The sequence below is a fragment of the Aptenodytes forsteri genome, unplaced genomic scaffold (genome assembly GCF_000699145.1).
Source record: "Aptenodytes forsteri isolate BGI_AS27 unplaced genomic scaffold, ASM69914v1 Scaffold320, whole genome shotgun sequence".
NCBI classification, from domain to species: domain Eukaryota; kingdom Metazoa; phylum Chordata; class Aves; order Sphenisciformes; family Spheniscidae; genus Aptenodytes; species Aptenodytes forsteri.
In genome coordinates this window covers 508,493-532,011 of record NW_008794890.1, presented here as the reverse complement: position 1 = coordinate 532,011, position 23,519 = coordinate 508,493, and the positions used below count along the sequence as shown (strand labels likewise).

The window sequence follows — 23,519 nt, the reverse complement described above, 5'->3', positions numbered from 1 at the left end:
GAATGGTTTTGATGAAATGGGATATCGCTCTGACATGCTGGCTCCTGGTGTTCACTGGAGGACCCTCTGGGTAAGCCAGTCCCACATGGCATCTCTGAAGAGCAGAGCTTGTGGTTTTGATTGTATCTTACAACTGGACAAAATTTAGCTCAGCTGACCATCTCCTGGCACTATACTGCAAGCTTTTCTTTGCATGGTATTTGGTGCAGGAGCCCTGGCTGTCTGTCTTGCTTGTTTTAAGGGATAGGGTGCCTGCTTTGCCACGGCAAGAGATGGGACATGTACAGTGGCTTATTTACCATAAAGAGCCACAACTAATGGGTTAAATTCCTAAATCTCATATGCAAGAAAATAAATTATTACATGTAAATACAATTCCTCCCTGAATTTTTTTGATACTGAAGTTAATGTGTAGTCAAAATATGTACCCTTGTCCTCCTTTCCTCTTGTCCCTGAAATCTGAGGGACTGATACTCAGTTTACCATTTCTGTAACTTGGTATTTTTCTCCAAAAGAAGATACAGAAGCGTGGCTGTGTGTACTGGGTAGTTTTTCCTCGTAGGGGAGCAGTAATGTGCTGCTCTGTTTTGGTGCAGCATTTCTCATGCAGATGCCATTGCACCGTGCAAAGCAGCTCAGCTGGCTGTCGGTCACGGCTCTGTGCACCACCAGGCGCTGGGTTTGCCCGTGGAGGTCACCACGCTACACCATCTCTGTGTTTTTTATCTAGTCACCTACCTTCTAGTCACGTAATCACCTTCTTTTTGGTTTTCTCAGAGGTTAAATAGATGTGCTTGATCTCTTTCTGTGGGTGTTCAATCCCAAAACTTATCCATCCTGCAGTGAGAACATCATTTGTGTTCCCTCTTTTTGCAAGATAAGCAGTTTTTGCATTGTCAGTGGTCCTGTGGTCTTGGCATGATCCAGAGCAGCCTTGTAACAGACCCCAGGCATCAAAACAAAGCAGTTCTCCTTTTGCAATGTCAAACCTATTGTTTGCAAATTGAGCATGAGCCGAACTGCTGAAACGGGTTCATTTAGGGGAGGTAATTTAGAAAAACTGCTCTGAATATAAAAAATAGGACAACCATGGAAGGATTTCTTGTTTAAATCGTTATTTTTGTCAGTGGCTGCAAGATGCTTTATTTGTCAAATATTTGTTGCCTATGCAGCTGTCCCTTGTGATTTCTGGAATGAAGACGGGAAGATTGTTTTTATAACATCTGTCCCGGTCTTGCAAATTTGTCCTGAAAATGTAGGAGCACAGGATGACTCACTAGTTTTCCTGTGTCGAGGAAATTAGAGTAGTGACATCATCTAATTCAGAGATAAAGAAACGCCTGATCTGGGTGCCTTCAGAGAGGCAGATTTTAACACCCAACCTGCTGGTTTGAAGTCACACAGTCTAGAAATCAGCGTCTGATTTGCAAGGTGAGTGGAACATGAGCTCGTACACTGAGCCTGGTTTGGGGTTGGGGTTTTTTTGCCAGGGTTGTATAAAACTTGATTGTGGCAACCCCATACATGCAAATTTATACCAAGAGAAAAATATTTTAACTGCGATCAAAAATAAGGTCTTGCTAAGAGCTCAAAAATTCCTGCGGGTTAAGAAAAAAAAAACAGTATAGCTAACACCACCTTGAAAACCTCGTGTGTTAGTGATGTTTGGCATCTCCAACCGTCTGTCTCCAAGCTGAAAGACTGCTTGTTTCAGGCAACTGGGATGTCTCTGCTGGTCTCCTTAAGATCTTCTGTGTTAATGTTCCTGGCAGGGGACAGGGGCCGAGGTAGCCATGCCAAAAGGAACAAGCGTCAAAGGCGGAAGGTGCCAAGGAGTGAGTGAGGTCTGCTGTGGTTTATTCAGAGTGCTGAATAAAGAAAGGGAGCCCAGTTCAGCATCCTGCGTGGTGCGAGGGAATGCTGGCAACCCCAGCCCTGAAACCTCTGCAGGGTATTGGGTGACACATCACTGTATTACTCAGCGAAGTCTAAAAAGAAAACACAACATTATTTCTGCTCGCATACGGGTGGTGGGAGAGGAGGAGAGTCCTGCATGCAGGGAAGTGTGGGGATGACAGCACGGGAAGCAGGAAGGTGGGTGGTATGGTAACGCATCGGGTGCTTGAGAAGTCCCACTTCCCTGTCTGGACCTGCGAGCCAGGCTCCGCGTCATGATGGTGGGATCCTGGGAGGTGGAATGGGCAAAATTTCCAGGGTAACTCCATCTTCATGGGGTTTTTCCCTGGGAAAGAATGGAGCTGATTTTGAAGCATTTACCGCCTTAGTCCATTCAATGAATCAAACTCAAGTTTGGGAAAGGTCTATAGGTTTAGGGTTACAAGAGCTAAATCAGGACTTTAGAGACTCCGAGGTTTCTCCATCATTCTTCAATATGATCATAATCAAATCTTTGCTTCCACAAGCGAAACCCCCCTCTTCCCTATCTTCCTCCTTTTCTTTTGAGTATAATAGTTTTGCTTTTCTGCAGCAAATGACTCTTTTACCGAAGGTTTTTCCCCCTTGTTGGTGATGGACTCTGTCTTCTCCATCATGTCAGCTCATCCATTTGCAAGAGCAGCCATGGGAATTGCCCTGGTAGAAGAAAATAATTTTTTAAGGAAAAGTCCTATAAACTTAATTTTTATGCATCAAATTCAACTATTAGGACAAAAGATTTATTTTTTTTTTTTTTTTAGTAAGATGGCAGGATTTGGGAGGGAATTTTAAACAATAAGACCAGTCTCTGCAGGCTTAAGCAAGTGTTTGACTTCAAACTTGAAAGCTTGCTTGATCATTTTATCATTTTAAAAGCCTATTTTACCATTTACAAATATGATCAGCTGAAAACATTTTGAAAGCCTCTGTATTTTTATTTTTTGTTTTTCTCCTGCAGAGGTGTCCAGGCTGCATTACCAAAATAGGGCGTGTATTAAATGCTTGACTGGAAAAAAAATGAATCATATTCCTAATGATGTGAGATAGCCCTATAAATAAAAATGCAGCTGGGGGAATCCTGACCCTACCCTTGCTGTTGGGTCAGGGTTTCCCTGGGGCTGCGAGTGCTGCCAGCCGCCAGTTGGATGCTAACTGCGTTCGTATGAGGCTGGCCCTTGTGCTAAGTGAGCCAGACGTGTGACTAACGTGCCCTTAATAGCACTGTGCTACAAGAGCGTTTCTCCACTGGCATCGTTCTTGGGCTGATCTGTGCTGTGTTTTCAGGAGGGAGTCCCTCTCCGGAGCAGGATGTTGCTGCAGCCTGCCACGAGCTGTGGCTCTTGGACAGCTTCCAGCACCCTGCCTGTGCCAGCTACAGCAGGCAGAGGTACTCCCACAGCACCAGAGGGGAATTAAGGGCACAATAAGGACATTGGTTTAGACCTTATCGGCCTTCGCGATGATCACCACGGCTTTCTAATGACAAATCTTTCCTCCTGCAACATGGGAGAGCTCTGCCTTCTGTGGGTAGCTGAGCAAGTGTTGGCCTGAGGATGTTGCATCCGCTTAGGGGATCTCTTGACTGGCCTGCTCAGCTCCCGTCTCTCCTCCTTTGTTTCCACCCCTTGGCTGTGGCACGTGGCACTTGCACTTGGTTCTTGCCCTGGTCCTGTTCATTATGCAGCTGTGCAGGTGCTGGCTAAAGAAATGGGTAGGTGGGGGCAGGAGGAGATGCTGCCTTGTGTCCTGAGGTCCAGAGTTTATACATACTTGAATTTCTAGTGGAAGATGGCAAATCATCCATGTAATTCGTTGAGACAACCCTAAATGTTGTTCATCTAGTGCATTTTCTATTAATCGTGCAGTGGTTCTGCTCCTAACAAATGTCAGCCATGGTTGGGAGAGGCCGCCCAGATATGGTGCATTTAGCATAGATTTAGGTGAGAGGAGAAGATGCTTCCTGATAACACCTCTCCTGGAGGTGTTCAATTTATGTGGGCAAGCACAGCTGCTCCCTTTCAGGACGAAATCCTTAAGGAAGAGCTGAGGTTACTTTTTCAGATGCCATGAATTGAGAAGCAGTAGCACTCAGAGCAGAGGACACTGTTGGTTCCTGATTTCCAACAAGTCTGTGCTATGGTGGACTCTCTTGTCTCAGAGGTCCCATCTCTTTATTCAGGAGGAGCACTAAGAAAAAGCCTCCTCCCTCTGCCTGCAACCTGATTTCACAAAGCAGGGGAGCATCTTGTCCCACCGGGGCGGTGGCTGAAAAAAATTGTTTCTTTTGGAAGCCGGGCCAGGAGACATTTGGCAGGTGGCTCAGTCAAGCCTGATCTTAAAGAGAGCTGAGATCTTGGTGTCTCCCAGTTTGTCAATCTCATGGAAAGGTTCAGCAGGAGGGAAGACCAAAAGCAGAGCTAGGATTTGGCTTCTTGGTCTGCTGCAGCCTTGGCACAAGGTTTGGAGCCCTTTTTCTTGTTTCCTGGATGAGGTAAGCCAGGCTGGGCTGAGCACTGAGATGATGCAGGTGTGGCCAAACAGCAGATTTCCAAGGAAAGGAGAGAGTGTGGCAGTGTCCTTCTTAACCATCTGTCTGGCAGAGGCTGCATGGCTTTTCTTTGGAGACGCTGCCAGGTCATTTATTGCCTTGCTTGGAGCTTTGTTTGGGGCTGAATTATAGGTAAGAAGTTCCTCTCCCAAACCTCACTTCTTTGATCTAGACTACTGCAAGAAATGCTTACCACTATCCCTAAATTATCCCCGCCGTGGGGTCCAACATTCAGGCATGAGTGTGTTGCGATGATGATTGGATTATCTCTTTTAAATATGTTTGGTTTACAATGACAAGGTTAAAACCCACATCTGATTAAACCCCGTCCACCGCTTATCTCTGCCTCCCAACAGTCTTGCAGTATATGCTCTTTCTAGATGCAATCTCTCCAGGCTTTGCTCTCGGGCCACTGATGCTTATTTCTGGTGGTGCCTTCACTCTGTTTGATCGTGCTTCAGCTCTGGCTCCCCAGGCCATGTCCCAGCTGGTGGATGATTAGGTGGGAAGTTGGTGTTTCCTGCTGAACAGCCCACTCCCAGCCAAGCAAGCTGCCAGCCCAGCCATCCGCTGTGTGCTCGTGTTTCTCTCTGCCTTTTTTTACTTTCAGTGTAGCTGGCAACAAGAATTTGAGTCGGCATGTGGCAGGCAGTTGCGCAGGGTTAGGAAGAATTTACCTGCAAGATTATTAACATAGCAGAAAAATCAGAGAGATTTGGTGCTGTTTGGAGCTCCTGGCAGGTAGGAGAGGTCTGACAGTGTTGCTGAACTGCAAAAATGCCCTCAGTGATGCTTTCGCAAGCTCCAAAAGATGCCTGTGTGCAAAATAAAAGCTCCGAGATACATGCACGGTGCAGATTTACAGCACAGCAACATGTACTTTTAACATAACAATCTCGTTACATCAGCCATGTAGGAATGTGTTAGTTCCTGCATCTTCCTGAGGCACGGATGTTATCGTAGTTCATCTCCTGCAGGACAGATCCAGCAGATCAACATTTTGCAAAAGCAAGTGTGCAGCTGGATTTCCTACTGATGCAGAAGGCATGAGAGATTTGAAGCGTGCAGGTTCATTTCTCCACGCAGAAATATCAGTCTTGACTGTTGTGGTTTGCAACAAATTGCAAAATACCTGCTTTATGTTTTTTGGAGTGCTGCACTTGAGGAGTGTGTAATCACCGGGCAGGTGTTATGCTGCAGCAGGGGAGGTTTCGCTGCAGGGCTGAGCGGTGGCAAGCTGTCAGGAAGATGAGTTTGGGCACTCGTGCTTTGCTGAGGGTCCTTGACCAGGCGACACATAATTTCAGAACGGTGCCAGAGCTCAGCCAGGAGTAAACAGAGCAGAAACACACCCATGCGTCTTGGGAGAAGGGATTATTTTTGGCTGCTGGGTCTTCTGCGTGTGCTCATTTAGTCTCGCTGCCGAAGCCTGAACCCCTGGGGACAGGTGAAAATTAAACCATGGTGGTGCTGTCTCACCTTTGCAAGCTCAAAATGTTCAAACAGACTTTTGACAACCCCCTGCAAAAAGCCAAAATGGAACAAAACACAAAAACCAAATCTTGAGCTACATACCTTTTATTTTCTGAGTCACCAGGATGTGTTGGGCTCAATCACTTTTTCAGGGTCAGGTCTAAAGAGGTTTTGGGTTTTTGGTTTTGTTTTGTTTTGCTGTGGTACCCGGGCTCTGCATTTCAGACAGCATCTCATCTGTCCCTACACTCCAACTCCCAAATAATTAATTTTATCTTTTGAAACAACTGCAGAAGGGGGGAGCGATGTCAGGGACCTGCTCTGGTGGCTGCAGCAATGAAAATGGGAAGTGAGAGTCCTGGAGCAAGAAGATATGTTGCTGGTGGTGGTTGAGACAACAGCCCTGAAAACCTTCTTTAGCCCAGGACTTCCCATCAAGTCGAACGGTGGCGGCATGGGGTGGGAATCGGTCACCATGGACCAGCTCTGGGGAATTGCTTCTCCCCCCCAGAGCTTCTTCCAGTGCAATCTCACAATCATGGCACCGACTTTGAGGCTTGCTGAGAGTTAACCTTGGAGGCAAGATTTATGACCATTATTATGATTATTTTGGACACAGCTATTCTTACCAGTACGTTAAAATGTTGTGGAGTGGGGTAGCTGTTCAGTGTGCCTGCAAGCAATTGCAGATGGCAAATTTGCAGGCATAAAGAGGCTAATTTTGGAGCCTTTCACTAAAATGGAATTGAAAATGGGCATGAAATTCTGAGTATAGCTATAAATCGCTGTGGTGGGAGATTGGTCTCTGCTGGGATGCTGTCCTCTCTGAAAGATAATAATAAAAACAGGTGAGGAGAGGAGGGTATTTTTTCTCTTCTGTTATAGAATAATTTTCATCCAGATTTCTGTGCAGGCAGAGCCCTCTATGGCATACAAAATACCAAGTCTCCACTGAATGCTTATGCCTTTGCTGAATCATGTTAAAGTGTTAATGGCCCAGCAAGCAGAGGAAAAAGAAAAATCAGGCTATTTATATATAACACGTTTAAAAGTGACCTTTTACTTTATTGTCTCTCCTATTCCTCTTTTTTTTTTCCCTTGCCAAAATTTTTTTCTTGGACAAATTAAAGATGGTCCCTTCCCTGCTGTGAAAATATTTATATAGCGAGATGTAAATCATGGGAAAGCCCAGACCCGCTCTTGTACTGATGATATGAAACGGATAAACCTATGTTCATGAAGAATCCAGCTGGGGAGAAAATATTTAGATCCTCTCTCCCTCTTGAGACTTTTGCTTTGGCTGCCTCGGTTGGAAACGTAATCCTCACAATTAATAAGGTCTTATAGATATTTTATGTGCAAAAAGTCTTTGTCGAAGTACCTTTGTCGGAGCTGCATGGCACAGACAGGCTGTTTAGTCTTTGTCCCAGCGGAGAGGCTGGGGCTGCTCTGCCCACAGCAGGTCAACATTAGGAAGCACCAAAATTCAGGCCTCTGGCTCAGCATCGTGCTGGTCCCTTGTTTGCACCAGGAAGTGCACATGTACACGTTAGGTGGTGTTTTCTCAGCCTCCCATCCCACCATCTTCCCTGGCTGAGTCCCGGTCTTGCTCAGCTCAGCCCTGCTATGTCGCCGTTTCTTGCCCCAGCTGCAATTATTAGCAGCCATGTTATGTTAAACATGGCAAGTAAATTAGCACCTTAAGTTGCTTTTGTTTTGCAAGCGTAATTAAAATAATAGGCGAGTCTGCCTGTATTTTCAAATGCCGAAGAGGCAGGGAGTGTGCTGCCTGTATCTCTGCGTGGACTCCGTGTCCTCCCCTGCCTGCCTGTGGGTGTGTCAGTCACCTGGCAGCAGTCCTGTGGCAAAGCAAGTCGCTTCTGCTGCTGCCGACAGTGATGGACGTGAAGGCATTGCTACCAGAAGGGCTCTGAGCAGAGGCAAATACGGTCTTCAAAAAATGAGTCTGTGCTGTTCAGACAGAAATCCAACTTATGCCAAAAGCAACTGTTTTCTTCGCTGTTTTCCCTTTTGTACCAAATTGCCAAAGTTTGCTGCAATGGCTCATGCAGATTTGTAATGAATTTGTGTTTCTCTCCCTTATATTAGTCCCAGCTGAGATTTTCTTTTGTACAGAGAGCAACGAGGTAACAAAAGTGTTTTGTTTTGCTTTGTTTTCATTAGGGATCAACCAATGTGGTTTACCAAGCCCATCATGTCAGCAGGAGTAAGAGAGGACAAGTCGTTGGTACCAGGGGTGGATTTCGAGGCTGCACAGTTTGGCTAACAGGTATTTTCATCTGGGCGTGAAAGCATGGCTTCATGGGTGAAACCCACTTGCATACATGAGTGTGGCTCGGAGGTGAGGATTTGGGATCCGCAGGAAACGTCAGTGTTCCTTGTGAACTGGGAATTGCAAAACATTTATACGTGGGAAACACAGACATGTGGTGCTGGTGCAGCAAGATATTCTCCCTGGCAGCTGCTCTCCATAACTAATGTTTTTATGAATTTCACAGCTGTTATCGGGCTCCTTTGAACATGTCAGAAGCTCTAAGGGTCTCACTTGTTGTTCCCACGTGTGTGGCTGAGGAAGCCTTGGCTCAAATCCCGCCAGTCCTTGGCAGTGAAACGTGCCCAGGGTTGTCCAAAACAGCATGCAGATGTTTTCATTCTGGGTCAGTGGGAAGTTTATTAGGACACCTAAGTTTACTGTGTTTAAAGTGACCTCATGAGCAGCACACAAGGCAGTTGTCTTGTCTGAAGAATAAATACTGCCAGACAGCGAGTCGCAGTGGAAGCAATTCCTTGTGCAACCATTGCGGGTTTCTTACATTATTTCTCATTTCATATGCCTTCCAATGTGTTGCCCTTCTCTTCTGCTTTGAAAATTAAACTCATTGTTTGGGGATTAGGGGCTGCTAGAAATGACAATTGCATTTATTTTGCTCCACTAATATTTACACAACTCTGTCTTTTGCTGCTTGTCCAGTTGTTTCTTTGCTTGTTAAATATTGGTATTTTCTTTGACTGCCAGAAGATGTTGAAAGACGTACTTGGAAGAGTTTGTAAAGCCATTCTGATTTGCCTTCATATCAGCTTATGTGTTAGATGTTGGATTAAAACACATTTCTGTTTTGTTCTCTTTAATTTTGAAAAGAAGGCCAACGCCTAATCTGCTTTAAAATCATTTCTGAAGCCAAAAAACCTATTCAAGACAATTTCCTTCTTTTTCAAATACCACTCAGAGATCCTCTGTCTGAAAGGTTTGAGGTTCTCTGGCTGGTGATTATTCTTTGAAATAGACAGTGGTCTCCTAACTTTCTATCAATTTAATTTTAAGAGACTGTATGGAAGGACATTTCATTGCATGAACTGTATGGATTAAATGGAAGGGCAATTGAATGCCCTGCATTGCCAGCTCAGGAGAGCTATCAGTTAGTCTGTTGTACTACAAAAAATGAAGGTGCAGCCAGCAGGATTCATCTCTGCCCAGCCAGGTTACCTCTCCAGCACAAACATGACTGTTCTGCATCAGACCAAAAGTCCACCTGGCCCGGGGTCTTGTCTCCATGAGTGCTCAATAGTAGGTGTCATGCAAAGAGTGTAAAAAAGGTGAGCAGATGATGCTATCTCCATAGGAGATTCTCCAAGGCTAAGTGTTTCCTGAGACAGGTGTGGTATTTGGAGGTGTTATCTCTCCTAAGTCAAGGTCCTCTTCCATCTCAAGGAGTTTTCAACACATGAATCCCCACCCAAGGGAAAGGAGGAGTTTGGTGCACTTGCCGCTTTCTGACACAGCCAGTAGCAAAGTGCTTTTTGTGAAAGTGGATGGAGCTGGGATGGGAAGCAGCCACCTCGTTTTGGGTTGTTGTCTTTCTGGCTGATGACTCTAGGAGACACAGGCAGCTGAAGATGTACTGCTTGTCTACATAACCATCCTGCTCCTGCTTGCACGGATCTGTGGGTGCTGCTCCTGCAGAAGGAGGTGTCCGTGGATGCAGAGGGGCAATTGCTGCTGCTGGAGCCTGTCCCACCCCACACAGTTGTGGCAAGAACCTCTCCTTGGGTTCAGTCTGGGAGAGCGGTTGGCTGTTCATAGGGGGAACAGGAGGAGGAGGAAGAGGAAGATGCTGAGAGACTTATAGGCAACAGCATCCTTTCAAGCTTCCCCTACTTACTGGTACCTGTTTGTCCCACCATGGCCCAGCAAGAGGTACTTTTGCAACACTGCTGGGTTGAACCCCTCCAGATGTTGGGATATAGCGGCTTTTCTCATGGCATTAACGCCACCCCTTCAATAAGAGAAGGATTGGCCAGGGCTCTGTGGTGGTAACTGCGTGCTAAAAAGATGTATCCAACTTCCCTACCTCATTCCTTCCTTAAAGCAACTTCAGACAGAAGGAGTTTCATTGCCAGTGTCCCAGAAGGTATTGCGTTACACTGTCATTTTCACTCTTTTGACCTCAAACCTGAACCTCACTTTTCTGTCTCCAACAGGCCTTTCTGGAGCTGGTAAGACAACCATTGGCTTTGCTCTGGAAGAGTACTTGGTCTCTCATGGCATCCCTTGCTATTCCCTGGATGGTGATAATGTTCGGCATGGCTTGAATAAAAACCTGGGTTTCTCAGCTGGGGACCGCGAGGAGAACATCCGCCGCATCGCAGAGGTGGCCAGGCTGTTTGCTGACGCTGGGCTTGTCTGCATAACTAGTTTCATTTCTCCTTTTGCAAAGGTAAACTCGCTGCATCATATTCTGCTCTTTTCTGGGCAGCCTTGATCTCATGATTGTTCTTAGGGAAGAGAGATTTACGTAGAGGACTTCCTGTATATGCCGTCAGATGCTCCTTTTAACTTCTTCTCTATTCTTTTGTAAAACACCACTGATATACAGAACTACACGCAATCAGTACAAATTTCTGGAGGGCAGTTTGATGTGACCTCTTTGAATATATTCAGTATTACAAATTGATTAAAAGCTAAGAGGAGTTTAAAATCTCCTTACAGAGGCTCCTACTATTAACTTGCTAGGACTCAGAGAAGAGGCATAGAAACAATAGCCTGTCATAGTGCTATCACTACTCTGTTTGAAGAAGAATTGATTGTGTTTTTATGCTTCCTGAGAATACCAAGTAGCTGCTGTTATCAAGCCTATGCAAGCAGTTCCTTTTTTTGACACAGGGCAGATAATTATTCACATTCTGAAGTTCTGATGTCCTGCTTAACAAAGAGATCTTCTTGATGTTTTGGATGGAAAAAGCTGAAAACAGATCAAAGTTGTAGATTTTTTTTTTTTTTTTTTAAGTATCTTTAAAGAAAAGGGTGGAAGGGAGGTGAAAAACCCTTACTACAATTAATGTAAATTTAATAAATTTATACCAGAGATTAATTTACCTGTGTTGAATTCCAGGGCACATCATGTAGTAGGAAGGTGCTTGCTGCAATTTGGACACACATGATTTTTCTGTCTTTCTTCTAACAGGATCGTCAAAATGCACGGAAAATTCATGAGAGAGCTGGACTTCCTTTCTTTGAAATCTTTGTAGATGCTCCTCTAAATATTTGTGAAAGCAGAGATGTGAAGGGCCTGTACAAAAAGGCAAGAGCTGGAGAGATCAAAGGTATGGAAGACCGAGCTCTTATTTTGCCTTTTGCTTTCTGAAGTATTGGATAGCTTGTCGTTGCGGCTCTGCACATAGAGGTGGGTTACTAAATGCTGTCTGTAGTGCACAAGAGTATCCTGTTTCCCTAATTTTGCTGTCACAAGTGTCACTTGTAGTACCCAGTGTGGTTGAATGCTTGCTCGTTGTTTGTACAGCTTTGTTGGCTCTAGGGCACTGAGTATTACATTAGATAAATTTAGTTTGGGTTTAATTGTCTGTAGGATTCACGGGGATTGACTCAGAGTATGAGAAGCCTGAATCTCCTGAATTAGTGTTGAAAACGAATGTTGCATCGGTGTCTGAATGTATTCAGCAGGTTGTGGAGCTCCTCCAAACACAAGTAGGTCATTTTTATGCCACCGCCGCCGGCAGCTTCTACACCTGCTTTCAGATACTGAGTTTTTGGTGTGCATTTGAAAAACAGCACATTACTTACAATTGCTGTCTGTCTCTCTCTTTCAGAACATCGTGCCCCCTGGCTCGATTAAGGATGTTCTTGAGCTGTTTGTACCTGAAAATAAACTCAATAGTGTCCGAGCTGAAGCAGAGATGCTGCCATCTGTAGAGATTACTAAGGTATTGTCATGCGTGGCTGCTGTGATTCACTCATTATTTAGCTGTTCGAAGGGTAGAACATACCCCCCTTTGACGGGGGTGTTGCTAGAGGGGGCTCTGTTCCTCTGATGGTTGTGTCCTTTTGTGGCTGTGATTTATGGCGAGCTGAAGTGTGGTCCTGATCCTCAGCCATTTTCTGCCGTGTCTCTACCCTGTGCTGTAGCAAGCCAGGGCCATCAGTCTCCTTCGGTGTATTAGTACAGCCCCCCAAGCAGTTGTGCTATGAAAGTACGTGAGTCTGCCTTAAATAAAAAACAAACAACTTTGTGGCTGTGATTTATGGCGAGCTGAAGTGTGGTCCTGATCCTCAGCCATTTTCTGCCGTGTCTCTACCCTGTGCTGTAGCAAGCCAGGGCCATCAGTCTCCTTCGGTGTATTAGTACAGCCCCCCAAGCAGTTGTGCTATGAAAGTACGTGAGTCTGCCTTAAATAAAAAAAACAAACCACCCCCCCCGGCTTTCTCCCCCTTTATCAATGTCCTATATTTGAAGCAAAACAAATGAGAGCACTGTCGCAGCAGGAGGGAAGGAAAAGCAACCTCTGAGTGTGACCTGGTGACAGGAGTGCTGTTTGGGTTTGTTTTGCAGCTGGATCTGCAGTGGGTGCAGGTGCTGAGTGAAGGCTGGGCCACTCCGCTGACTGGCTTCATGCGCGAGGCGGAGTACTTGCAAGTGATCCATTTTGGCACCCTGCTGAATGGTACGAATCCCCACGCTTTGCATTAACGCTGGCCAGCAAGCCGCTGCGGGACGCGATGCTTACCCTGCGGTGTCTTGGCAAACAGCCGTATGGAAAAGCTTAATGATCGGCCGTGTTGTCCTCCTCCTTTCCTCTCGCGTGTTAAATGTGAGGACTCGTAAAGGACTGTGGGGGCCAGGAAGCCGTGCTCTGAAACGCACCAAAGGGTACAAAAGTTGACAAAGTTCACCGTGCTGTGGCTGGGGCCCTGGCTCACAGCTTTGACATCTCGCACGGTGCTGATCAAACATTTTGGCAGCCATTGTGTAGCTCTTTTCATGCTCGGTTATACCAGGGTAAATAAAGATGCAAAGCCAAAGCCAAGTAAGCAGGGAGGCTGCCAGGCTGAATTTGAGGTGGGAAGAGAACAGCTGTCTTAGCTGTTCCTCAGAAACAGGAGCAGAGCCTGATTTCGCTTTTTTTCCCCTATTTTCCTTCTTATCCATTACCATAACTTGAAATAAATCAGATTTACCTATTCATTAGCAACATATTAGAGGTGCTTCATCCCTGGAAAAGGCAGAGTATTCAGGCAGTGATCGTCTACAGCTGAGACCAGGGCGGTAGATATTTCTGTCCTGTTTCTCAGCTGTAGATGCCTTCACTGTGACTTCACATTCACGCAGGGCACTCACTTTGGGTTTTATAGACCTGATAGCGATCTCTGGCCTCGGTTATTTGGAATCTTGGCAAGTGAGTCCCTTTGAGTCTTGCCCTCCTTCTAGAGGATCCCATGGTCATGCAGGGCAGTGACTTGCTGCTGTTAGTAGGATTTGGGCACTGTGCAGCAGATGCAAAGCTCAGGACTGCTCGCTTTGGACTGGAGGAATGTCTGTGTAGGGGCTTCTGCTTTCAGACACGTCGTAGCCTTTTACCTCCCGCCTAGTGTGCAAACAGTGTTCAAAAGCACATGTCCTTGTTATCAGACCCCAATCTGTGGTCTTTGAGCTGCCTGTTGTGCCTGATGAGGTCACAGAGGCGCCCCGTAATGACCACGTTGCTCCAGAGCTGCGCACTTTGTGCCGGAGGCTTGTCTCAGCGAGCATCTGTTTTTGGGGCACTCCCCCAAACTTGTCAGCATCACTGAGCACAGCTCCTCCAGGGTCTGCAGGCATATGGTCAGGATTTATAGAGCTCCACAGGGTCAGGAACAAGCCCATGACACTTGCTTTTAGGGGGGGATGAACTCTCCAGAGCAAGGTCTTTGCAGTAGAGGGCATCAACATCAGTCCCCGGTCCACCTTGTTTCCACGGAGGTCTCCAAACTCAACGTCTGCCTGGTCAGGCCCGCAGGGTGACATCTGGGCAGGAAGGAGAACATTGCTGGTTTTGCTTGGATGAGCTTTAGGAAACAGTGGAGGGTTTTCATCTCATGGTGCCAAGGCTGGGGTGTGGCGTTGCCGAAGAGAGGTTTGAGGTTGGTCTTTCCAGAGTCATTGGCCCAACCCTTTTGCCCTGGGGTGCAGATGATGTTTTTGGCAGCTCCAGCTGTGCCTGGAAGGGCTGCGATCGTTTTGCTGGACTTGTGCAAGTTAGTGCTCCTCTCACTCGGACTTTGAGCAGTAAATCCCACCTTGATATTACCAACAGTTGGGTGGATGAGGTGCTTTGTGTAGGGGCATGATGGCCACCAGGAAGAAAGGCGGATCTGCACGTCATAGGGCAGCAGGAGTGCCGCAGAGTCTCCAAGCGCTCTGCCCTCCGCACCAGCAACGCGTGCCTGTGTCGGGACTGGGTGACAGCGAAAGTGTAGGTGTTGTACATCACTCCCAGCCAGTGCAACCCGTGTTGGATGAGTGAGCGCTGGAGAGGCTGGGACAGCACCATGGAGGACCTCGGCCCTGCCAGCAGACACCCTGCCTGCAATTAGGCGATGCTTGCCGGAGGTTTTAAATGAGCGGCTTTGGTTCTTGAAACAGCTACTGTAACTGGTGCCTGTGAGTGTTAATTATCTTAATTGTGTTTGTATTCTCCCAGGAAGGAATCGCTCTGTAGCTGGTATGTATATAACTGTTCTTAGGTTGTACAGAAATTACTTCAATTTAGATTTTTTTACTTTAAAGTAATTTTTTTGAGATTTACAAAAAAAAAGAAAATTATTAAGACTAGACACAACCACGGCCTGTTTATGATTCAGCCGGTTACGAAGTGTAACATGGCACATCCCGTGTCCTACCAGTCGGTCTTCACAAAAATCTCAGTTGTGTAATTTTGTAATTACCTTCGCTGGAGTGATTTTTTTTTTACGAAGACGAAGTGTAACATGGCACATCCCGTGTCCTACCAGTCGGCAAAAATCTCAGTTGTGTAATTTTGTAATTACCTTCGCTGGGGTGGTTTTTTTTTTTTTTTAATTGCCTTTTGCGTGGAAAGTTGAAGCTTTGTGTAAATTGGTTTCTGCAGGTGCTGGCGTCTGGAGTGATTTTTTTTTTTTTTTAACTCTGCATCTTGCATTTGGAAATGGAGCATGGAGATCCTCAGCTTCAGCATCATTTGTTGGTTTCATAATTCAGCTTTTTCCATGCTGACTTTATTGACTGATCACTGGTTAATATGATTTAAATGTATGAAGTTGATACTGATTGGCTCCCATGTGACTATAGTTACGATTAATCACGAAGGTGCTTGAAAATTGCTGTCTGGCAGATGAATGATACCTAGTTGTAAATTAAAAGTAAATGCAAACATTTTAATAAAGATTTTTAAAAAATCTACATCATAGTCAAAATCCTCAAATTAAGACTCTCAAGGGTCCAAAATTATTTCAGTCAGATCAGAACAAATTGAATCGGTGATTTGTTCATTCTTGTTTGTGAATGGAAACCCATGGGAGAGACTGATTCTTCTATATTAATACTGGGATATCCAAGGAGAAATGGGAGGACCTTAGTGGAGGACTGGGAAACTGGGGGAGTGAGGATAAAACCAACATGACTTCGAGGTATTTAGGGACAACAGTGAAATTAGAAACTACACATGCAAATGTGGACTCGATGTACACACACAGAAAATAGATTAAAAATGGACTCTGCAGAGATATAAAGGAGGAGGAGTAACAGTATAGAGATATCCAGAAAAAAACAAAGAAACAAAGCAAAGCGTGACGGTGTTTTCCCTGTTGGAAGAGGCAGTTCAGGAGGTGTGCAGGGAATGAGATGCCTCAGGGAACACCAAGCTGGAGCCGTCTTAATAGGGGTTGTTCTCTGGGTGGAGGAGGTTATATCCAGGGTTGCATTTTCCAAGTACGTTTAAATTTTTCAAAGAGACTTTACAACAAGCTAACTGGAGAAGAACCAATCTTTCCAGGGAGATAGAGAGTGCAGAAAGTCATGAAATGCTCCAGGTGTCTTTGAGACATCTCTGGCCCAAAGATAAGGACCTTTTGTATTCCACTAACATGGCTAGTTATTAGCGGTGCAGAAAAAAATGGGGGAGTGAATAAATTTACATAACTGATGGTGAATCCCCGAACTAGTCCTGGAAAATTTGGCTCTCCAAAGGGAGAGCGTGTGTCCCTGAAAACCTCTGTTTACTTGGTGCCCAAGACCAGTGCCCGAGGCTGGAGGACGTTAAAATCCTCCTCTTCTCTTGCCAGATGGCGTTGTCAACCTGAGCATCCCCATCGTGCTGCCGATCTCCACGGAGGACAAGGAGCGGCTGGAGGGCTGCGAGGCGCTGGCGCTCAGCTACGCGGGACGGAGAGTGGCAGTCCTGAAGAGCCCTGAGTACTTCGAGCACAGGAAGGAGGAGCGCTGCGCCCGCATCTGGGGTACCACCTGCACGAAGCACCCGCACATCAAAGTAGGTTTGTCCCCTTGCTGCTTGGGGAAACCTGGCCAGGATGGGAAATGTGGGCAGGGGCTGGAGAACCAAACCTTTTAAAGGTTTTGAGGGCCGTGGGCATCCTGTCTGCTCTTCAAGCCCAACTCTTCACTGGGAACCATTGCATCCCAAGCAGGCAGGACTGAATTTTTAGGCTCGTGAGTTAATGCTGCACTTGCTGCTTAGCAAAGAGCACCAGATAACAAGCACAAGATGAAAGGGAAGATGAGCATGCTGCTGAGGAGCTGCTCCTTTCATTCACTCACCTTCACCAGTGTGCCTACATCCAAACGTTTTTAGCACAACCACCAACTTAGCCCCCAAAGTTTTCCTGCGCTTGGGGTGTGATGATCTCAGTGATGCTACCAAATGCTAATGCTGCAGCTTGCAGACTCATGCTCCTTTTAGCTAAGTTTTACTCCTCAATTTGGCTGTTTCGTACAGGCAGCCAACAACGGTGTTATATTTTTACAGCTTATCTCTTCCCACTTACTCTCTGGCAGTACAAAGAACATCATCCCTTAGAAAGGGAGAGCTCCAGGTTACACCAAGTGACTTGAGCTGCCTGCTTAAAAAGGCTAAAGCTGTGTTAATTCTTTTCCCCTACCTTAAAATAAATCTTTTAATTATTCACAGCAGTTGCTCACCTTGCAACAGGCTTATTCCTCCTGCATGTTCCCAGGAGGAAAGAGCGAAGAGTGAGGTGGAGGAAGGTCTTGTGCCATAACTTGTAGACCCCCGGCTGCCAGAGAGGAGTCCAGCACCCACCTGGGTGCAGTGGTGGGGACTCGGTGGCTGATGTCTTGCTTTACGGGGTTGCACTGCTCATGACGTTCACTTCACATGGTCACTGTAAGAATGTTTTCCACCTATAATGTGCTGAACGTAAAGGGAAGATCACCCTACAAGTGGAGTAAAGCCTAACACTTTTCAAAGGAGACTGGGAAAGGGAAAAGATGTTTTGCTGTCCCCTCCATAATGCATGTGTGCGTAATTCACAGATGGTGATGGAGAGCGGAGACTGGCTGGTTGGTGGAGACCTCCTCGTGCTGGAGAAAATCAAATGGAACGACGGGCTGGACCAGTACCGCCTGACACCGCTCGGTCTCAAGCAGAAGTTCACAGAAATGAATGCTGGTGAGTGCCCTGGGTTAGCACTGGTGACACCGCTCTTCTTGCCCTACCTGGCACCGGGAGATTTCTGTGATCTGTGATTACTTGCTCTCAAGCTCACAGCACTTGCCAAATTGCTTCTGTGTGTTCCCAAAATGGGACTATTCGGGTGGGGTGAGCAGTAAAAGGGACGCAGGGCTTGGCACAAAAAAGCAGTGCAGGGTCTCCTTGGTTAAGGATGGTCCTTGTGATGGGGCTGTGTCCTCAATGGGCGTCTCCGAGCATGGGACTGAAAAGCATCGAGCGTCCTGCTCATGTCCTCCCTGGAGGGTCAGAGCCTCTCTTTCCGCACCCTGGGCATTTAAAGCCCTGTGCTGATGCGCTTGGCCTTCACACATGGGGGACAGGTCAGGTGTCTTCTCCCAGGTGTCTGTTCCAGCAGGCTGGCAGGCATCGGACACTTACCCTCACTTTGGGGTGAAAGCGTTGGCCTTCCTGAAGGTGCCATCAAGCTTGGAGAGGTGGCAGGTCACTTAAGAAGTCAGGGAACTTGGTGGAGGCATCCAGTGGCATCTAAAAACATTGTAGGAAAGCTGATAGGACTGAAATCGGCCCCAAAGGAAGGATGTGCAATGAAAATAAACTTGGCAGAGCGATGAAGAGGTACTGTACCTGTATGAAACACTCATCTAAGTTATTTAAGGTCTCACTCATGTGAAGATAGGGGACACATCTTACGATGTACATATCTTATGACTGTGTTGAAATTATAGTGTGTGAATGAAGTCTGATGGTCAGCGCAAGCCTGTGACCCTCTGAATCTTTCCCTTTTAGATGCTGTCTTTGCATTTCAGCTGCGCAACCCTGTCCACAATGGGCACGCCCTGCTCATGCAGGACACACGGCGCCAGCTTTTGGAGAGGGGTTACAAAAACCCTGTGCTTCTCCTGCACCCCCTGGGAGGATGGACCAAAGATGACGATGTCCCACTGGAGTGGCGGATGAAGCAGCACGCAGCGGTGCTGGAGGAGCAAGTCCTGGACCCCAAGTCAACCATCGTTGCCATCTTCCCCTCTCCCATGCTCTACGCTGGCCCCACGGAGGTAACGTAGCTGTCAGCTGCTGACTGCGACAAGGCGTGAAGCCTGTCCATGGGGCTGCCGGCTGCCAGCCTGCCCGCGCAGCTCCAGAAAGCTGCAGGGCAGGGAGTCGGTAGCCGTTGCCTCGCTATTAGCTCCCTCGGTGGTTCACCTGCAGCTTGCTGTGGCAGCCGTCTCCCAGCAGAGATCGGCTCCATGGGCTCCTGTGCTTTTACAAGCTGTGTGGAGAGCTGGGGAGAAGGGGGCTAGAAACAGACTTCATCACTGTGACCTTTTTCTCTGTCAGGCAGGGACACTCATTTGTTTTCTCCCAGTGGTTTCCCTTCTGTCCCTAAATCGGTGGGATGAAAGCAATAGACACTGAACCTCTCCTGAAAGAGGAAGGAGAGGGATGTGTGGGCAGCATTTGCCTGTGTGGAGCTCAAGGACTGGTGGGCATTGTCTTTGCATGTTCAAAAAGCAAACCGCTACCTCCATTTGCTGCCAAATTGGAACAAGACCAGTTCCCATCCCCAGTGTTTTCCTTGAAATACGTGTCCTTAGAAGAACTGTGATGTTGCATCAGGTCCAAGCAGTGGAAGACGAGTCTGGGCGGCACTATGAGAAACTGCAGCAAGGCTGCTGACGCGTCTCCTTCTGTCCGTCCTTCCGTCCGTCCTTCCATCCGTCCTTCCTTCCGTCCTTCCGTCCTTCATGTGTGTGGATCACCAGGATCTCTTTTGCAGCCCAGGGCAGGCGGCTCAGTTGCTGCTCAGCCCTCAGCCAGTGTTCCTTGTGTCTCTCTCTTTTGCAGGTGCAGTGGCACTGCCGAGCTCGCATGATTGCCGGGGCCAATTTCTACATTGTGGGGCGTGACCCGGCAGGCATGCCTCACCCCGAGACCAAGAAGGACCTCTATGAGCCTACACAGGGAGGGAAGGTCCTCAGCATGGCGCCGGGCCTGACCTCGGTGGAAATCATCCCCTTCCGGGTGGCTGCTTACAATAAACTGAAAAGGGCCATGGATTTTTATGACCCAAAAAGGTAACGCAGGCAGCAGCGTTGCTGTTTCTTTAGCCTACACAGCACATACATGCGGTTTGCAGTTGCGTCTGGCTTGCAAGCTTGCCAGGGGAGAGGGAAAAGCAGTTGTCGTTTCTCTTAAGGAGAGGAACGGGGGAAGAACCTGTGAAAGCCACCTGCTTTCCCCTCCAAGAGCTGACACCAGGTCAAGGATGGGTTGCATGAAACTAAAGATGCGCCTTTGTAGCCACCAGGGAGGATAAGAAACAGTTTGAGGACTAAGTGGCAGTAGAAATACAGCTTCTCGCAGCTGAAGAAGTGTGTTACGTACAACTCCAGCTCCTCTCAAAAGAGCAACCCCATTGCTGCCGTTCATAAACCCGGGCGTGAAGCCACAGACAGGTGCTGCCGGTGCCAGGAGGTTTCCGACCACACACTTGGCACGGCCCAAGAGCTGCACTGGGGACGACTCGGGCCGGTTCTGCTGATTTCACCTCTGTCTCTGTTTTGCCGCAGGCATGATGATTTTGACTTCATCTCGGGAACACGCATGAGGAAGCTTGCTCGCGAAGGTGAAGACCCACCAGACGGCTTCATGGCCCCCAAAGCTTGGAAAGTCCTAACTGAGTACTACCAGTCACTGGAAAAAAAGAATTAACGCTACTCCTCCTCCCTAGAAATACTTGTATTAAGAGTGAGCAATGATTGATTGATTCCCTATGACACAGATCAGTTACTTGGCATTTCCAGTGCTCTGACTGTAGGATTTTCCTGCCTGGGTCAGAGTGTTTTTTACTAATCAGAAATACTTTGACCTGGTCCTTCTCCCCTTGAAGCTGCTGGGAGTGTTCCCGTGGAGCTGGAAGGGGAGGGCAGCAGGCCCTTCGTTCCCAGCTGAGCGCAGCTGCAGGAAGCCCAGCACGGCCTCTGGATGGGCTATCCGGATCGTTTTGGTGCTGCCAGAGCTGCGCACTGGCCCCTGGTGCAGAGCTGGGACCTCAGCACTGGGTTAAAAACGTGTCTGTCCCCTGTGTGGAGCAGAAATGAAGAAGGGCCTTTCTGCTACCCCTTGCCCAGCACTGCTTGAAGAGGCAGGAGCAGCTGCTGAAGCGAGGAGTGGTTGCTGCTGCCAGGGTGGGAGAGGGAAACAGGCACTCGATGCTTGGATCCAGTTGCTGCCCTCCAGGTTGTGCCTTAGATAATTTTTGCTAACAAACAGCGGGATTTTTTTAATGCCCTTTTTTTAAAAGGATTTTTTAAAATCAGCTTTGACCATCACCAGTTCTTTGTGGCTGAGTTGATTGCTCATTGTTCTTCCTTGCTTCCTCCTGCTTGATCTCTCTGGTCAAAAGAAAACCTGGGCTGAGTGTTACCGGTGTTCTGAATTTGACTTTCCGTGGGGACTCTGCCATGGTGATCCCTGCGCTCACAGCCTGGTGGGCCCACAGGCAGGGGAAGCTGTCCTGGGAGGCACCATAAAGCCTGGGAGATCTCTGAGAAAGCTCAGGGCAGCAAGCAAAAATTGAAGATGCTGTTTACGTGCTTTTGTGGGTATTCTCCCACCTGGCATGATCGGATCCCCCTTTCCTCTGCCCACGTTCCTCCCATCCGAAAGTCAAATTAAAGGCAAAACAGCAAAATCACAGTGTGAGGTGGGTCTGAGCAGCTGTACCCGGTAAACCAGGTAAGGGATGGCTCAAGCGCTTGCCCTCAGCCTGTACCCCGTGTGGGTACAGGTGACCTGATTTTAGTTTGTATCTGCGGGATGGTGAAGCTGGCTCAGGCTGGGGGACGGCCAGAAGATGGCGGAAAAGTCCTTGGGCCGCCCCCAGCCACATGGGGTGCTGCTGTGCGAGGGGTGATGGTGCCAAGCCGAGAGCTGGTGGCTGGTGCTGCTCCCAGCTCTGGCTGGTGGAAAATTACTGCAGACCTTATCTTCTCCCCCATGCCCCCCAGCCCCTGACATGGACTTTGCTGTCGTGCGTGAAGCTTTTCCGCTGACTCGCAGCTCTTGCGGTGACTTGCAGCTCTTGCGGTGACGTCCAATGGGGCTGAGCAGTGCGACTCAACACCGAAGCTTTACCTGGCTGCGTCTGCGTCTCACCCTGAGTACGTCCTGCTGGGACCGGTGCGTGTCTCAGTGGTGGTTGAGGTTTGAGCGCAATGCACTGCACAGCTGGGAGCCCCTCAGCCGCCTGCCCGCCCATGCCTGTGCCTCATTGTCCTGCCTGCGGTCAGCGGAGGCTTTCCCAGGGAAAGGGCTGATCCTGCAGCCCCGCTGTGCTGGCAGCGAGGTGTACGCCACCTCCCTGGCCATTGTGCTCAGGTGTGAGGTTTTTAGTGTGTGTGGGGGGGAATACAGCTATGCACTTGTTAGTTATTGCAACAACCTGAATTGATGATTTTTGTACTCATCCTTTTTTAGTAGATGCCCCAGGACCAGTCAGAATGTGTTTCAAATGAAATAGAAATGGCATTCTCCTCGTCTTATACTTCAGTTTTAATTACAAATGGATCTACGCTCAATAAAAACAATTACGCTTCCGCTTGTAACTTAGGATAGTGAGCTACATTGCAAGCTAAAACCTGTTTTGCTGTGGCCATGGTACAGGGACCAAGACTTACGTATGCGATTGGGAATATTTTTGCAAAAAAGTGTTTTTTCATTTGTCAACTGTTTTGGGGTGGTTTTTTTGTAATTTTTTTTTTTTTTTAAGTATTCCAAACAAAGAGCCCAAAGCTGTATTATACCTCAAGAAAAATGCTGCAACACCCATGTTAGCAGCTGAAAGCACACTAGCACCAGTGCCTTTTACACTCAGGCCCTCTGGCAGGGACCTGGAAGACAAAAGCAATACTCCCATTTATGATTGCTATATTTGTCATTTTTAAGTAGTGAAATAGTGCTGTTGCTGCTCATCATAAAATAATCAAAACGGTTAAAAAAAATCCCTGCAATAAATGCAAATGGTTACAGCAAAACACAAATGTTGTATTATCCTTTTAAAATAGTGTAGTGTACTGATTACCTCTGATTAAAAGAGTATGTGGACTAGTTTGGGGTTTTTTATCGTGTATTTATTAAAGACATGAGACTGGAATTTGTACCTCAACTGATGCATCTCATGATTTAATATATTCTGAACTTGATACTCTGCTACAAAACACTCACTTTTAGTACAAATAAATATTTATATGTGTAACTAACTCTCACTTTGTAATTTTTTTTGGGGAAAATTACAACCATGTGGTTCATCTGGGGCTGTGACAGGTCTGTAGCAGTAGGAGCCCTGCCCCATCCCAGCCTTGTGTGCTCAGTGCCTCGGGTAGGGTGATGGCTGGACCAGCCAGCAGCAAGGCTGACCATGGAGCCTGTTTCCTTTTTGTAAATCTCAACTAATTCACCTTTTTGCTGTCTGGGCTGTGTAGTGTTGACCAAATCACATTTAGCAAGCATAGTAACTGCACTGTCTTCTGCTGCCCTGCATTTCTGTGCTGTTTAACCAGCA

The 23,519-nt window shown here is 47.3% G+C and overlaps 1 protein-coding gene across 1 annotated transcript; it reads left to right on the top strand.

Moving 5' to 3' along the window:
• The first annotated feature begins 7,352 nt into the window (after nucleotides 1–7,352).
• Nucleotides 7,353–20,814, top strand: PAPSS2 (3'-phosphoadenosine 5'-phosphosulfate synthase 2). The gene is made up of 13 exons (XM_019470960.1): nucleotides 7,353–7,373; nucleotides 8,141–8,246; nucleotides 10,457–10,692; nucleotides 11,440–11,578; nucleotides 11,842–11,960; nucleotides 12,083–12,196; nucleotides 12,823–12,948; nucleotides 13,354–13,372; nucleotides 16,569–16,774; nucleotides 17,797–17,932; nucleotides 18,743–19,011; nucleotides 19,802–20,031; nucleotides 20,527–20,814. Exons 1-13 carry the CDS (start codon nucleotides 7,353–7,355, stop codon nucleotides 20,666–20,668), a joined length of 1,863 nt encoding a protein of 620 aa, XP_019326505.1. The 3' UTR covers nucleotides 20,669–20,814.
• The last annotated feature ends 2,705 nt before the right edge of the window (nucleotides 20,815–23,519 follow it).

Coding starts and splice junctions, on each gene's coding strand:
- PAPSS2 (XM_019470960.1), top strand. CDS start 7,353: ATGGCACAGACAGGCTGTTTA. Junction 11,961..12,082: donor TGGAGCTCCTCCAAACACAA/GTAGGTCATTTT, acceptor TCTCTCTTTCAG/AACATCGTGCCCCCTGGCTC. Junction 19,012..19,801: donor TCTACGCTGGCCCCACGGAG/GTAACGTAGCTG, acceptor TCTCTTTTGCAG/GTGCAGTGGCACTGCCGAGC.